Source organism: Xenopus tropicalis, chromosome 5, assembly GCF_000004195.4.
Source record: "Xenopus tropicalis strain Nigerian chromosome 5, UCB_Xtro_10.0, whole genome shotgun sequence".
Classification (NCBI taxonomy): Eukaryota; Metazoa; Chordata; class Amphibia; order Anura; family Pipidae; genus Xenopus; species Xenopus tropicalis.
Window position 1 is genome coordinate 78,147,086 of NC_030681.2, and position 15,375 is coordinate 78,162,460.

Sequence of the window (15,375 nt, forward strand, 5' to 3'; positions counted from 1 at the left end):
ATGCATGTTTAACTCAAGCTTTATTGATTGCACTATCACTTCCAGAATTGTTAAATATTTAAGAAGAATTCAAGGCATATAATATCAGTGTGTGAAAAAGCAAGTAAGTGGAGAGAAATAACAGAGTGGTGAATGAATTCCTTCTCTCACTCCCACTCAGTGAGGCACAGTTTCTTTATGCAGAAATCTAATATATGCAAACTAGATAACAGGCCAAATGGGATTCATGTCATCTATCCAGTTCTGGAAAGCTCAGTGGGTGGAAAACAGTTTGAATAGTACAGTGTTCTACTAAAACACTAACATTTTGAACTTAAAATCAGTGCTAGGCCAAATCCAAAGGGCACCCAAAAAAAACCCCACCCAATGCCCCCCAAAGGTACACGAGGAACATGTTAAAGTGACTCTGACAGCTATATACATCTTTTATATTTCATATGGATCTTTGCACACTAATTATATATTGTGCTGCCAGTAGCTGCAGTGAGTTAAAACATGTTTCTGTTCCTTTGTTCTTTCTATGTACTTGTGTAGTCTAACCTGACTTTAATCAGCCAGGGGCAAAATCTATTAAGAGATACTGTCATCTGAATAAAATGTCGTTAATGAAGCCTGTAAGCAATATGCTCACTACAGTGTTTCCAAGCAATAATCTCCTGACCCACAAGTGCACCAGCAAGGTCCAGATAATTACAATATAAGTCAATGGAGGGGCTATTTCAGCATTTTGCTCACAGGGAGCGAAATTGTTCGGGTGGCAAAACAGTTAAAATTGCCATTGTTTTATAGCCCTTAAAAGACACCTTCCACCCCCCAAACTACGCATTCAGATTAATACCTAATTGTTTAGTCATAGCACTGCTGTTAAAAAAAGTAACTGTACTAAAGTGATTTATTGGTTAAAGGAGTTGCTATCTCTGACCTTATAAACAATGATAGATAGTCATATGGCTACAGTTTTCATTGTTGGGTCTTATTAAATTAAAAAACCTTCTACAGAGTAAGTTTTAGGAAATACTCATACATCACAGATTTATCTGTCACCAGTTGCATAACTACAGAGGAAGCAGACACCGCAGGGCGACCCGGACCGCGGGGTCTGCTTCCTTTATAGTTTTTAGAAATCACCCCTTAACTACATTGGCTTAAGCAGCTGGGGAGCAGGGTGCATAACCGCGCGGGGGGGGGGATCGGCAGGTGAAGTGTTAACAATATCTAACACCACTGTTTCCATTACAGTCTATGTATGAGGTTAAATGTGTACTTGTTATTGTAACTTGTATGGCTACTGCCATTCATCAACAGTAAGGCTCAGTAGACAGAATACATACCAATATATTTTAATAAGCATTTGGCAAAAAATAAACTAAATAAGTACTTGTCGTACTTGTCAGTGTAACCTGTATGGCTACTGCCATTTATATGAATGAACTGGAACATGCTGAACAGTAAGGCTCAGTAGGCAGAATACATACCAATATATTTTAATGAGCATTTGAAGAAAACGTAACTAAAGGGAAAGTTAACTACTATATATTATATATATATATTTTGTCATCATTAAAATCTTTACTGACAGTCAGAAAAGTATTTAGCAAATCAATATTTATCATTGCTATCCGTGAAATGCGATTGCCTTTCTGCCCCATGAAGTGGTAATAAGGGGAGAAAGGACTCCAATGATTATTTTCCACACTGAAACTAAATGTTCTAGTGCGGAACATAAACTGTTAAATCTTAAAGTGGCGGTAGAATTTTACCAAGCAGTAAATTTTGTAACATTTACTGAGAAATAGCTAATGATCACTAAAGTGGTCACTAAAAGAGGTTAACTGCATTATTAGAAGAGAAGGCATATGTCACATATGGTGGGACAAGTCTTGATATTTTATTTTCCCTTATTAATCACACATCATGTTTGCAACATTTGCTTCTTTCCTGAATGTCAAACCTGCCACTTAGCAATATAACACCAACCTCCTATTAAACACTGGGAAACTGTGTCATGTACTGTAATGCAAAGTACGAAATATGGTGTGCATAAATATAAGTTTAATGTTATCTGAAACTCACCATCCTTCTCCATCATAAAACTGCGCACATCTTGATAGCGAGAGAGATTGCCAAAAACTCGTGCTGCTTCAAGTATCCCGTCCATGTTGTTGCACAGTAATAATTTAAATAGCACTTAGAAAATCAAAAAGTTATGAGTAAGTTTATTTTGAACTAGAAATACAAGTACACATATTGCACTGCCATAAAACTTTAACCCACTGAGATTCTGCATTACAGAATTATAAAAATAAATGATATTTCACTTTCACTAGGTGAACATAGAGAACAACAATAATGTACAGGAGAGAAAAATAACTCATTGAGTTTTGCTTAGATGCTTATGTTGTATCCTATTTCTCAAATTTAGTCTGAGAATGTTATTTATTAATGGCACTCAATGAGAGGACAGGGCAACACTTATCGCTCTCATTTTAAAAGATTTCTTAGGTATATGAGATGGCATAAGGCTGAGCTTAGAACTCAGAGGCAGCCATTTCAGATGGTCAACTCATAACAAGAGAACTGCTATCAAGGATAGATCAAATTGTGTATTTGTAATTTAAACATGCCTTCATAGCACAATTCTCAATGACCCAGCCAAGTCTAGCTTAACCGAAATTTAAACATACCTTACAATCACCAACCCCTTATGAAATATTTGCAAAACTATATAGTAACTTGATGGCAAAAATGCTATCGACATTTTAACAGATATATCATTCTTGGCAACATTACCTAGTGACTCTGTCTACAGAAAGGTGGAATGAATGTACAGAAAAGGTATAGGAATATCAGACTGATTCAGATTCACTTATATATCACCCCATTACATCTTTATTGAATGGAGACTATAGACAAAGGCTTATTGCTCTAATGTAGAGAACATAAAATAAACTTCATGCACATGATGTAGTCATGCCCAAAAATAGCCAGACACTGAAATAAGGTGATGAAATTAGTTCAAGATAAAACTTATTTTCCTAAAATCCTCTCCCCACCAAATCTATTTGCTGTTTTATGCTTGGAAAGAACCCCTATTCAAGTGAATGTTGCCTGTCCCACAGTGAAATATATTGGAGTTAATATTAAACAGTTAACTTATCTTGTAGGCTGATTGGATTACAGCTACCTCCTACACAAATGGAAGGCATAATCCACCTGCCTATTTGAACAAATGGTGTTCTTTAAATAGGATGTCTGTGGAGGGTTAAATTTGTATTCTGTTGTTACTCTCTATGCTGAAAATTCCAAGTGTATTTTGTATCTGGTTGCTAGGGGTCACTGGTGCTGCTGATGCCTGTCAGCAAAAAATCCTATGCATTATAAAGGGTAGTTTGAAAGGTGCGGCACCTACAAAAGTACAAATAAGTGTCTGTTGATGTATAGAAACTGCCATTGTTGCAGACTATACCGGCCAGAAATTTAAGAACACTGGCATGCCCCTACCTTGCACATACTTTAAGACTTGAACGGAAGAATCACTAGAGGACACTAGATACTAGGTACTAAGATACCCTGTACTTACTGCATTGAGGACTTTTAATCAGGCAGAAGGCACACATCCTGCACCTGCCACTGTTACAGGCCCAAGGGTGCCCTAAGTGCTCCCGCACTAACACCTACACCAGTTAGCCCAACAGTTACAATTATAGAAGTGCAATCACAGCGGACATCAAGAGTAAATCATCAGAAAAGAAATCCATAGTGAAATTCAGTGCATTTGGACAACAAAGATTAAAAAATATATATTTATATTTCAAAGGATACATTTTACATGTAACAGAGATCATGGTAAGGACACCCAAAGGAAAGACTTACATTTAGAAATCTCTAGCTTTTTCTTTGTAATAACAGAAGTGTCATCTTGATAAAAAGATAAATTGTTGACTGTTGCAGCAGTATTGATCACCAGCTCTTCACATTCATCAATCGACTTATATTCTAATGCAACCAAGAAAACAGCATATTAGACCAGGGAAAATGAGAGCTGAAGTGTGTAATTCATGCCAACACTGACTATACAATGATTTAACCAAGAATATAAAAGAATTCTTTGTTACACACGCAAACTTTTTCACACACACACACTTTTTCAAGATATCATTTAGGCTACAGCCACAGGGAGCTTATTCTTACCCTTCGGATACACACAGGCTGAGAATCAGCCCCTAAGCTCCAATCAGCTCACCCCTGTGCCTGCACCTGGGGCCACTGCGTTGGCCTGGGTGCAGGGACACGGAGTGAATTTCAGTACCAAAATGTATACTTGTTCATTTTGGTGCCAAAATCCGCTTTTGGGGTCTGCAGGCACATCCGTAAGCTCATCATAGCATAGGGGCTGATTCTTGCCCTGCATTTATCCACAGGCCCAGAATTATCCCCGCATTGCTTAGGCCTAAAAATAAAAAATCTAGTGTCCCTTCACTTAAGTAAATCATTCATTTTCCCATGTAAAAAAGATAATAACAGTATAGACAGAAAGAAGTAGACATATAGAAATAGATCAGGTAAGTTGGCAGTGCTGCTGCCACAAGGCGGGATGAGAAACTTGCCATAGACAGCAGCGCCACCAAAAAGCCACTCCTGATCACTTAAAGAGCCAAATTTCTGTTTTTTTAAATGGAAATTCATCTCTGCTAGTCCAGAAAGAGCAATTGTGCTCTCTACACTAGCGATGCAGCCCCCCCTGGACCTCCTCTGGTGCTGTAAAGGTAGGTTTGGGGGGGGCGGCATCACAGGAGCCTCTTAAGTGGCCAGAAACGCCCCTGGTTATCTAATACAGTCACGGTCTTGAGACCATGGACCTGCATCAACACTTGACTAAGGGTCAACTACCAAACATTAATAATCTACAACAGGGATTCCCAGCATTTTTTACTTGTAAGCCACGTGTAAAAAGCAACCCAAGCATTCGAGGATGCTAAAAAAAAAGGCCCGTGGTTGGCTATTTGGTAGCCCCATGCAGACTGCTTGCCTGCAGGAGGCTCTGCTTTTAGTAAAACTATGTCTCTGTGCTTCCAAATTTTCCTCCAAGCCAGAAATTTGCAAATGGGGACCTACTTTAAGGCCCCTGGGAGCATCAGCAAAGTGTGTGGGGATCAAAATGTTCCTCAGGAGCCATTGTACAAGCTTTACATATTCTGTACCATATGCCATTCCACCGGCGATTTACATTTTCGCCGGTGGGATGGCAATCCGGGGAGATTAGTCGCCCGAGACACGGGGTTTGTCACGGGCGACTAATCTCCCCGTGTCCCAGAGCCCTTAAGCAGGTCTTATCTTATCTAAATGGTAGTTACTGATATCATTATCCATTTTCTTAATTGTTCTCCATCAGAAGGCATTTTACCAACTTGCCATCACAGAAAGGTTTTTATAGTGTGTGCTTTGTTGCGGTTTATATAGTAAAGATCTTTTGGGAAAGTGTCTTTTACCCTCACTCTCCAGTTGCCGGGAAAAAAGCTTTAATTTCTTCTACTTTCTTTTATGTTTTAAATGCTCATTTATAAAAGCAATGGTAGGTAGCATTTTTACAATATTACCTGCAAAGATTTTCAGACAATCATGAACAATGATTCTGCTCGAGTGTCTCCATACATCCCACTTACCAAGAATTTGCATTAGAAGTGCAATGCAGTCACGATTAGCAGCGAGTTCAGCGCCCACAGTTGGATGAATACACAAGTTGGCTAGTGCCCTTATTAATTTGATTAGGACATCTTCAGTTTCAGAAGGCTTTTTGAGCTCCATGGTTTTCTCCTGTTGAATGGCTATAGACTGGCTAGCCTTTATATCAAGTTCATAGTACACGTGTAACAAGCGTAGTATAGTTTTAATACTTCCTTGTTCTTCATAAAACATTTCACGTGTCTTGTTATTCTTTGCTGTTAAGTTTCCTAGGGTAAAAACAATGCGAACAACCAGGTCCTGAAACAAAGGTATGGGTGCATTTGTTTAAAATATATAGATGCAATTGTTAGGTTATAAAAGTGCCTGTAATTTTAACAGTCTATATCAGTGGGCTAGGAGAACTAAAGGAAAACTAAAGCTTAACTAAACAAGTAGGCTAGAAATGTTGAACAGTTTTTTTGGGGCCAAGGCACCCACAACCTTTTAGCAGTTAAGATCTTTAAGTCTGAGGATGCTCCCTGTAGCTCCCCATCTTCCTTTCTGCTGATTCATTCTCTGGGCTGCTTTCAGTTACTTATCTTAGGGACCGACTAAGCTTAATCCTTCCAACTAGGTGTTAGGTAACTCTTTTAAATGTACCTCTACTAAGTTTGGACTAGTACTGGTGCTTTTTGCCTTCAGAAGGTTATTGCACCAACTCTTCACTGAAAATAAAAATAGCAAAGTAAATAGCTGGTAAAGGTGAGAAACATTACTAGCCACACTGGAAAACCTGGTTCTTGTTATATAGTGTTATCCTGGGATAATCAATGAACAACATTTACATGTATAGCTCTGCAGTATGAGCCATTGCAATCAATCTTTGTGAGCCTTTCTCTGACATTAACAATGCAGTACTGAAGGATTTCTTCCCCTGTCCTACCACAGCAAAGGAGAAAGGGCTAATGTTTCTATTTTGCATGTCAGGTGGTAGCATCATGCCTTCAAATAAGTACAAATGAGTAATTAAGTAGGAAGCGAGCACCAGTATTTCACAAGCACAAACAATGTAAATGTACAAAAACAGAGAAGAACAGACACTCAAAAATTTCCAAAACGCTTCAGTGTGCATTTCAAGCTAAATTCTTCCCCTGCCTAGGTGTGTCAAACAAGCTTACTGCCTAGCCTAAATGTGGCCATACACGTTAAGATCCTCTTATTTGGCGAAGTCGCCAAATGAGCAGATCTTCTCCCAATATGCCCACCTATGCCCGTCGGGGGGCCCCACACATGGGCATATAAATGAATCGGTCTAAAGAACTCGAATCTGCCCTTGTATGGCCACCTTAATGGTACCCATATTTTAGCAATGCAGATTCTACTTTTATATTAATTCCCCCATGTCATGTTTACAGTAACACTGTCATATAAAATGTCTATCTATCTACACACACTACTAATTAAAATGTTTTTGTACACCCTGTTTGTCCCTGAAGAAGAACACATTTAGTGTTCGAAACGTTGGATTAATAAAGATTTTTTGTCCCTGTGTGTGCGGCACTCTGTTCTTCACTTATATATATATATATATATATATATATATACCGAATCAAACACAACCAGCACCAAGGGTCTTGTGGTTCAAATAAATATTAGTGTATTATAATTGCATGTACAACCGACATTTCGGTCCCTTTTGGGACCTTGGGAAAAAAAAGAATGTATGCGCTTAAACTTACCATGGACAATTTTGTGCTGTACAATGCCACCTAAGTAAAGGTTCTTACCTTGTCTCATGGTAAGAGCAGCCCTGTATACAAAGATTTGTGTGGGTCTATTTCTTCATTGCCAAAAAGTGGAGTGTGAGCAGCAGTGTTATTAATTACTGGGCTCCCTTGCAAAAAAACCTAAGGACCTACTGGGTGCTTACTTGTGGTGGACAGTAAACTTTAGTGGACTGGTTATGGGGACTAGAGCACAGCAGGACATGTCTGGGCCTTCCTCTCCTTGCCTGCATCTATGAATGCACTTATCTGTCAGGTAGTTGTCACTAAGAAATGCAGCAGCGAGCTTTTGTTATAGAGACAAAATATATATGAACACACAAATTGTACATTTTCTCTTGATAGTAACTACCAAATGCAAACAAAGGGAAACTAACACAAGTCCTACAATTATATTTAACCAAATCCACATATATGGAGCAAGTCTAAACTAAACACCAAACTAGCTATATAAATAAGAATACAAATAAGAATTTATAGACTAAATTTACTGACCTGCTTCTCTGGATGGTTGTTTAGCACAGATAAGAACAAAGAGTAACATTGGAGACAATCCGCTAACGCCATGCAACAGTCATTATACACTGAAAGTTTGCTAGAAGATAAATAAAAAAAATCAAATCATACATAAAGCATTCATTGAATTAATTTTGTCTTTAGAAAAATGACAAATTAAAAGACACCTATCATGCAAAAATAATTTTTCCCACCAGAGAAACAGGGTACACGCCAATTGGTGTTCCATCACATGCATGCACTTAAAGAGCGAACAAGGCACTCACTCATTATGCACATGCATGCACTCTAACATGGCTGTCCAAACAGTGTACGACAGGTGCCCTTTACGAATGAGTTTAAAAGATGTTGAAATTAAGTTACTATACATCTCCAAATTAAACAAATGTGCAAAGTGTCTACCTGCTTTTTTGACTTTACCCAATTTGGCCACCAACATACTAGGCCAAATCTAGATAGTCCAATCATGTGAACCCAGGCCAACAATGAGATCATAAAGAGGCCCAAAGGATTTCAAATCTGCTAAAAAAATTTCAGCCGGATATTGGTCAGGTCATTGGGAGATTCCCATACAGGGGCCAAATCGTCAGTCTGAACGGGCAGCTTTTATCGGCCTACAGCAAACTGTACCCTCTCTGCTTAGGTAACGAAGAACTGCCAATACTCATGGATGACCTGTGTTCAATACCGCAAAAAATAGTTGACCGGCACAACGAGTGTAATGCAAGCGGGGCTTGGCCCCTGCGTGTTTATTCAAAAAATAGCAGCAACGTTTCGGGGGCATACCCCTTCGTCAGGCATGTGTTCAATGTTCAATACTGAACATCAAACAGATAACACATAAAGTGCTCATATGTTGATGTGGTGTGATAGAATGGGAAAATTGCAGAGGAGAGATCATATGGATGATCAGAAGAAGCATAGATCAGAGAAGGAGTGGGAGTGGGAAGAAGGCTGAAAAGGCACAGAGATCAGGGAAAGAATAGTAAAGAGAGGGAAGGTCACAGAGACATAACATTGTACAGGAGGAGCTAAACCCCTACTGAAAAAAAAAAGTTTTATCTCCGTAGTATGTAAAGCAATACAGTAAGAGCATTTACAGCAAGCACTTAAACAATGAATACTGTGTTCTGGTATCTATCAATGGTAACTAGCCCCTTAACACAGTTGACATCATCAGATTCTGCTGTTTATCCAAAGAAAGCCTACCACAACTCCAATTAAACACATAGAAGGCATATGTAATTACAGGTACGGTTTGTTTCAGATCTAGTAACCCACAGCAATTAAAATATGTTTTCTTTCATTATTCAGACTTAAGTGTGGCAGTAAATGCTCACTACTGATTGGATGCTATGGGGTAGTAGGCCTACAGTGAGAATTGCACTTCTTACTACATTACATTTATCTCTATTCATTTAAATGTTTCAAAAGCCATACCTAAGTATCCGTGAGACATTAGTGCAGATGTCCTTATCCCAAACATAGTGCTCCAGCAATGTACACAGTTCAGGTAGTGCATTGCTGGCAAGAAATTTGACCCTTGATTGTGAAAGATCAGCCAGGTTTCTTAGAGTTGCCGTAACCTATAAAATTAAATTCGAACAAACATAAAAAATACAAAGCTATAATAATAAGGTTATTTAAGAACGGTGTCTTTAAAATACTATTACCGGACATTATTAGGGGGGGTCTATGGCATTCACCTTTACACAAATATTTTACACTAGAGGCCTCAGATGTACAGTATACACCACTGTTTAGTAATACCAGGCATGGTTACTGGATCAGGCACAATTGTCAATTAGTTATTTTCACATAAGCATTTCTATCTTTTGTTTACTTCATTCCTTAAAGGAAAAGGAAAGGTATAATTACTGGGGGATGCCAAATGATAAGCACCCCCCTTTAATTATATTTGCTTACCTGAGATCCCAGGCCAGTGCTCCTGTTTGATGAAAACAGGACCGGCCCATGGTACCTCTGTAGGAGCACCACATAGCGATCTGATTCACCTTCTTCGATCTTCTTTGCAGCCCCAGGCCAAGTGCACTTGCGCAGCATAGTGCAAATTCCACTTTTTGTATATAAGTGTTTATCATACTGCACCTGCTAACCTGGACTGGAACGTCCAGAAGGAGAAGATGGGCGCATTGCGCTCCTGCAGTAGTACCCTGGGCCCATGCAGTTTTTAGCAAACAGGAGCACCGGATGGGGACTCAGATAAGCAATTATAATTGCTGGGGGATGCCTTACAGCTTGGCAACTCAACTTCCTGAAATGTTTCTTAGTAATTCAAGCCACATATTTCTGGCTTGCGTAATTCATTCTGGATAAGAGGTCCCATACTTGTACGGTGCTCAGCACTGCACATCCTTATTGTGACCTTAAGCTCCAATAAAGGAATAATTTAAAGGACATGTCAACCCCAAAAATAATTTTTGCCTAATAAAAGAAAACATAATTCTAAGTAATTTTCCAATGTAAGCTTATTAAAAATGTATTTAATTTGTAAACGTAATTGCAACTGAAAGCAGCATTTGCTGAACTCCTGTTTTTTTTATTTTCAAATAACTTGAACTCAGGCACCTTGTATAATTCATTACAGCCCACAAGAATGTTTTCCCTCTAAAATTATTTTCCCATTAAAATAACAAAAAGTAACAATCATTAAGTAAATTTGTTCCTAATCTGGAAGAGGGGAAATAGAATTTACTATGCTGAGAGGACAAACTTCAACTGAGAACATGTAAAATCTGTTAAAGCAGTGGTTTACCTTTTACTTTTAGGGGCACATTTACTAATCCACGAATTCGAATCACGAATGGGAAAAAATCGTATTGGAAACGGAAATTTCGTAAGATCGCAAATATCACGAAAATGCTTACGAAAAAAACGTATTAGTCACAATAATATCGTATTGGCGATCCGAAAGTCACGAAATTTTCGTAACGAACAATTGTAAACAGCGGTAAAACCTTTCCGTTTTTTTCGTGCAAACGTCCGAAAAAGTCGTGCGCCGTACGAAAAAATCGGCGAAAATAAGCTCGGAGCGTTTGCATGAACGCTCGAGCGTTCGTGCTTTTGTAAATGTGCCCCATTGTATGATGTAGACATTCAAATTCTAAGACTATTACATTTTTTTGTGGTTTTTGAATTATTTAGCTTTTTTTCCAGTAGTTTTCCAGTGCGGAATTTTAGCATCTATCTGGTTGCTAGGGTCCAGTTTAACCTAACAACCAGGCAGAGCTTTAAATGACAGCCTGGCAGATGAATAGTAGAGGTTCTGAATAGAAATATAAATATTTCAAAGTAACAATAACAACACTGTAGCTCCGCAGATCAATAGTTTTTTGGGCTGCTGGGGTCAGTGACCCCTATCTGACTGCAGAAAATAGGTAGAAGATGAAGACAATTCAAAAACCATAAAAAAATAAAGACCAGTTGAAAAGTTGATAAACATCAAAATTTAACTAAAAGGTAAACAGCCCATTTAAACTATTTAACAGTTTATATATTTAGTATTCTCTATGACTTTGTACTTTATAACTATACAGGGTATAGGGGCAAGTTTTCCTTTTAGCATAAAAAATTAATGTAAGGATAAAAACATGCTTTATGGGAGCCAAAATATTCCAGTCCATTGTAATGCTATGAGTTACAAATGTGACTTGAAAAGCTTTGCACAAACACAGGGCAAAATGTGAACTACTGGCAGGGTAACCCTATTACCATGGTAATAAAAGTATGCACTCACCTGCACTAGTAGATGGCTCATATTGGCAGACGCTGTCTCTGCAAATTTGCTTGAACGGGTGACCTCCTTCATCAGCTTTACTAATATTTCCACGGCCTGTTTCCTGAGTAAGTCATTCAGGATTGCTGTGTTTCCTGAAAGGAATTTGATTGACCCCATGCAGTACAAGAAAGCTTCGCTATTTGTTTGAACATCTTCACTCTGTAGAATCTCGAGAAGAGAATCTGTAAGGAGTATTAAAAGAAACCAAAACAAATGTGCACTTAAATTGAATTATTCTTATTTTAAAAAATCATTTGGCATACATTATTAATAGAGAAATAAAAGTAGCAATTAGACATGTTACGCAAGAAATTTTTCCTGGCTACAATCCTATAGCAATAGGCCCACAATAGAAATTATATCTGAACACTGAAATACAAGGACAAAGCACCTGATGGTTTATTTTTACAATAAAAACAAAATACTGGTAAATAGATACTGACATGATATTCACAGACCCTAAAATAATCTAATTATTTCAATATAACTCCTGGTTCTTAAAAACATTGTGGACTAAGCCGTGAAAATGAATGCTCTGCAACTATAGAGAAGTATACAATGGCTTTAGCAAATTTTGCATTTTAGGGGCCTGTCAACTAAAGTTCCTTTTCAGATAAGATTCTTCTTTACTAAAATATCCATACCAATAGGTATTTAAAAATCTCAGCTATAAATTATATATTGCCTGCCCTGCCTCTATGTTCAAGGAGGGGCAGGCAGTTACTTTCACTTTCCATTCTGCCCTTCCTAGATGTCACTGCATTCCTCTCATACCCCTTCCCTCCTCACTGTCTATAATTGTGTATCCTGTGCATGGACATGGGCATTAAGTCCCCCATTTCTGGCACATAAAGAAGATTTTGGAAATCTGGAAATCACAAAATGATTCCTGCTTGCTGAGGTAAACAAGATCTATATAATTTATATAGTGTAAGTAATGTTTATTTTGCCTGACTATCACAAAAGAAAAGAATTTGGAAATATTTCTTAGTGTGAGCTTTACTATTTATTCACATTATATTAGGCAAAATTAAGAAAAAGTTCAACTAAAGTATGCTCTGTCTGTAGAGTGTCTGTGTTGCTTTATTATTGTTATCCTAGACTTTGACATTATACATTTAGAATATATTCCCCAGCACACAAAGTTCATACATCAGCTTGCCCATACATGATCTCATGTTATGAATTTTCTACATGGATTTTCTTTAAGTTCATACAAATGTTATACAGTGAATACCATATATTCTGATATTTGGCCACAAAGGTATTGTGGTTCTTATTTGTTGAAGGTGCACAAAATCCCTAATCCACTGCAATAAAGAAGCATTTTTACAATATTTAATATATAAAAGTTCAGCTTCATTTAAAACAGTATAAATGGGACTTCCTAAACTTAAAAGGCAAACTTATTTTAAAGACATCAAAATTATCTTACCAATGATTTCATCATTTTGAAATAGGCAGTCATTGTTTTCACTTCTGCTTATTTTAAATATAAGTTTACATATATTCAGAAGATTTCTGCCGCTCACTTTAAGCTAGAAATAGAAAAACATTGGGGTTTATCCAACTCATGTAAGAATTGTAATGTAAGAATTAGGCACACTTCATACAAACACTGTCATTACAGGTATCCAAATTATAGAAGCCCATCTCCCATAGACTCCATCTTAAGCAAATAATTCAAATTTTTAAAAATGATTCCCTCTTTCTCTTTAATAATACCACAGCTTCGTGGTGCTTGTCCAAGATAATGAATCATTATTGGAGGCAAAACAATCCTATTGGGTTCATTTAATGTTTATATGGTTTTTTTTAGCAGACTTAAGGCATTCCTCCCAACATTTGCAAAGACGACCATTTTTGTGACCATTTTTACAGAATTTGGCAGGTTATATAAAGTTTGAACGCATTTCTAGGTGTTTGGGGCCTTGTTTTATGTGTTTATGTTACAGTTTTGCTAAAAAAAAAAAAAGGTGAAATTGCCCTTTAAGCTGCAAGTCTCAGTTCCCCCAAGAGACCTGCTTAGCTTATTAGTTACAATTAAATCCAAGTACAGGTGTAGCTTTTTATTGACGCAAAAATTAACACGCGATTCACTACAGTATTACCGCATGCGTTGTCACATATCGCAGGCGTTAAATTTCATGCTACCACATGCGTTAATTTGCGCGCCGAAATAACACTAACGCATGATTCGCAAACACTTAGAAGCGCATTAACACCTACTTGAGGCAGGCGGCAATTATAGAAAAGTACAGTTAATGAGCTTTTGGCAATAAAATATAGACTTTGTAGTGTGATTTATTCAAGTATGTGTTGGCCCTAGAGTGATGTAGCCTCCAGTTTGCAGGGAAATGGTAATTTTCAGTACAGTAATTTTTCGAAAGTAATGGCATGTATGGCTAACATGGCATGCGGCAAATATTTGTACGCGGTGCGTTGATTAGCACTCGTTCTGTCAAATACCGCACAAAAATAGTCTTCACGACTAAAATAACGCAAGCAGCATCGCGCATAAATTAACGCAAGTATGCTTTTAGTGAATCGTGCGTTAAGACGCGAAAAATTAGATGCGATAAAAATTTTAACACATGCTATAAATAGCGCTCATTTTAACACACTTTAGTGAATCAGCCCTTTTTAAGTGTTCAGTGCAGGAGAACAAAGAGAAATGAGGGACATTTCTGTAAGAAAGAAGGACTGCAGGCTGAGCTGTTAAAATCGGGACTGTCCCATGAAAATCGGGACAGTTGGGAGGTATGTGTAGGTATAGAGATCCAAATTACAGAAAGACCCCCTAATCTGGAAAACCCCAGGCACAAGCATTCTGAATAACAGGTCCAATACCTGTATAGGAAACTCATCTTCACTAACTCATCTTAACTTAAAAATGAAATATGTTGTCTATAGCAGACAATACTGCTAGTAGACAGGTGTTGATCACAATGGTTCTCCATCAAATACACGGCATATTTATTATAGTGAGTAAACCAACACCGCCAGTGTGTTGCCCATAGCAAACAATCAAATCTTTGTTTTTGTTCTAACTTGTAGGTGACCGTTCAAGTCTACTAGCGGATTGATTGCTATGGAAAACATAATTGGTGATGTTGGCTTACAAATAAATATTCCCCAGTGTCTGCCTTGAGCCTTGTACATCATATCCCAATACCAATACATTACTGTTGAAGGGGGTTGCTGTTGTGTGCCTCCCTGTGCCATACTGTAACAATTTTGAGTGCTCAGAGCAGAAGTAAGGCTGATGTCAGACGAGGCGAAGGGTGGATATTTTCGGCAAGTGGAAAAACGCTCGCCGAAAATTCCGTCCTACGCCTCCTACTTGTGTCTGCACCCTAATGAATAGAATACGCTCGGGTGCAGGCACATGTAGCGGAAATATGCGTGAAAACGTGAGAGTTTGAAATTCTCGAGTTTTTATGCGTATTTCGGCGCATTTTGCCGTATTTCAAACGCTTTTCCGCTTGCCAAAAATATCCATCCTACGCCTCGTCTGGCATTAGCCTAACTGCATGATGAATCAGCTCAACCTGTTTTCTAATGGGATCAGCTGTTTGATTTGGTTCAAATTACAATCATGCCAAAGACTGT

The 15,375-nt window shown here is 38.0% G+C and overlaps 1 protein-coding gene across 1 annotated transcript in view; it reads right to left on the reverse strand.

Annotated features, from left to right (window-relative positions):
* Positions 1–15,375, reverse strand: part of armc2 (armadillo repeat containing 2) — a 61,108-nt gene that overhangs the window by 14,495 nt on the left and 31,238 nt on the right. Inside the window, exons 9-15 of the mRNA XM_002940547.5 lie at positions 13,199–13,301; positions 11,722–11,945; positions 9,405–9,550; positions 7,944–8,043; positions 5,664–5,982; positions 3,874–3,996; positions 2,074–2,187 (exon numbers count right to left, since the gene is read on the reverse strand). Of these exons, the coding sequence (XP_002940593.2) occupies positions 2,074–2,187; positions 3,874–3,996; positions 5,664–5,982; positions 7,944–8,043; positions 9,405–9,550; positions 11,722–11,945; positions 13,199–13,301 (1,129 nt within the window). The remainder of the gene's footprint in view (positions 1–2,073; positions 2,188–3,873; positions 3,997–5,663; positions 5,983–7,943; positions 8,044–9,404; positions 9,551–11,721; positions 11,946–13,198; positions 13,302–15,375) is intronic.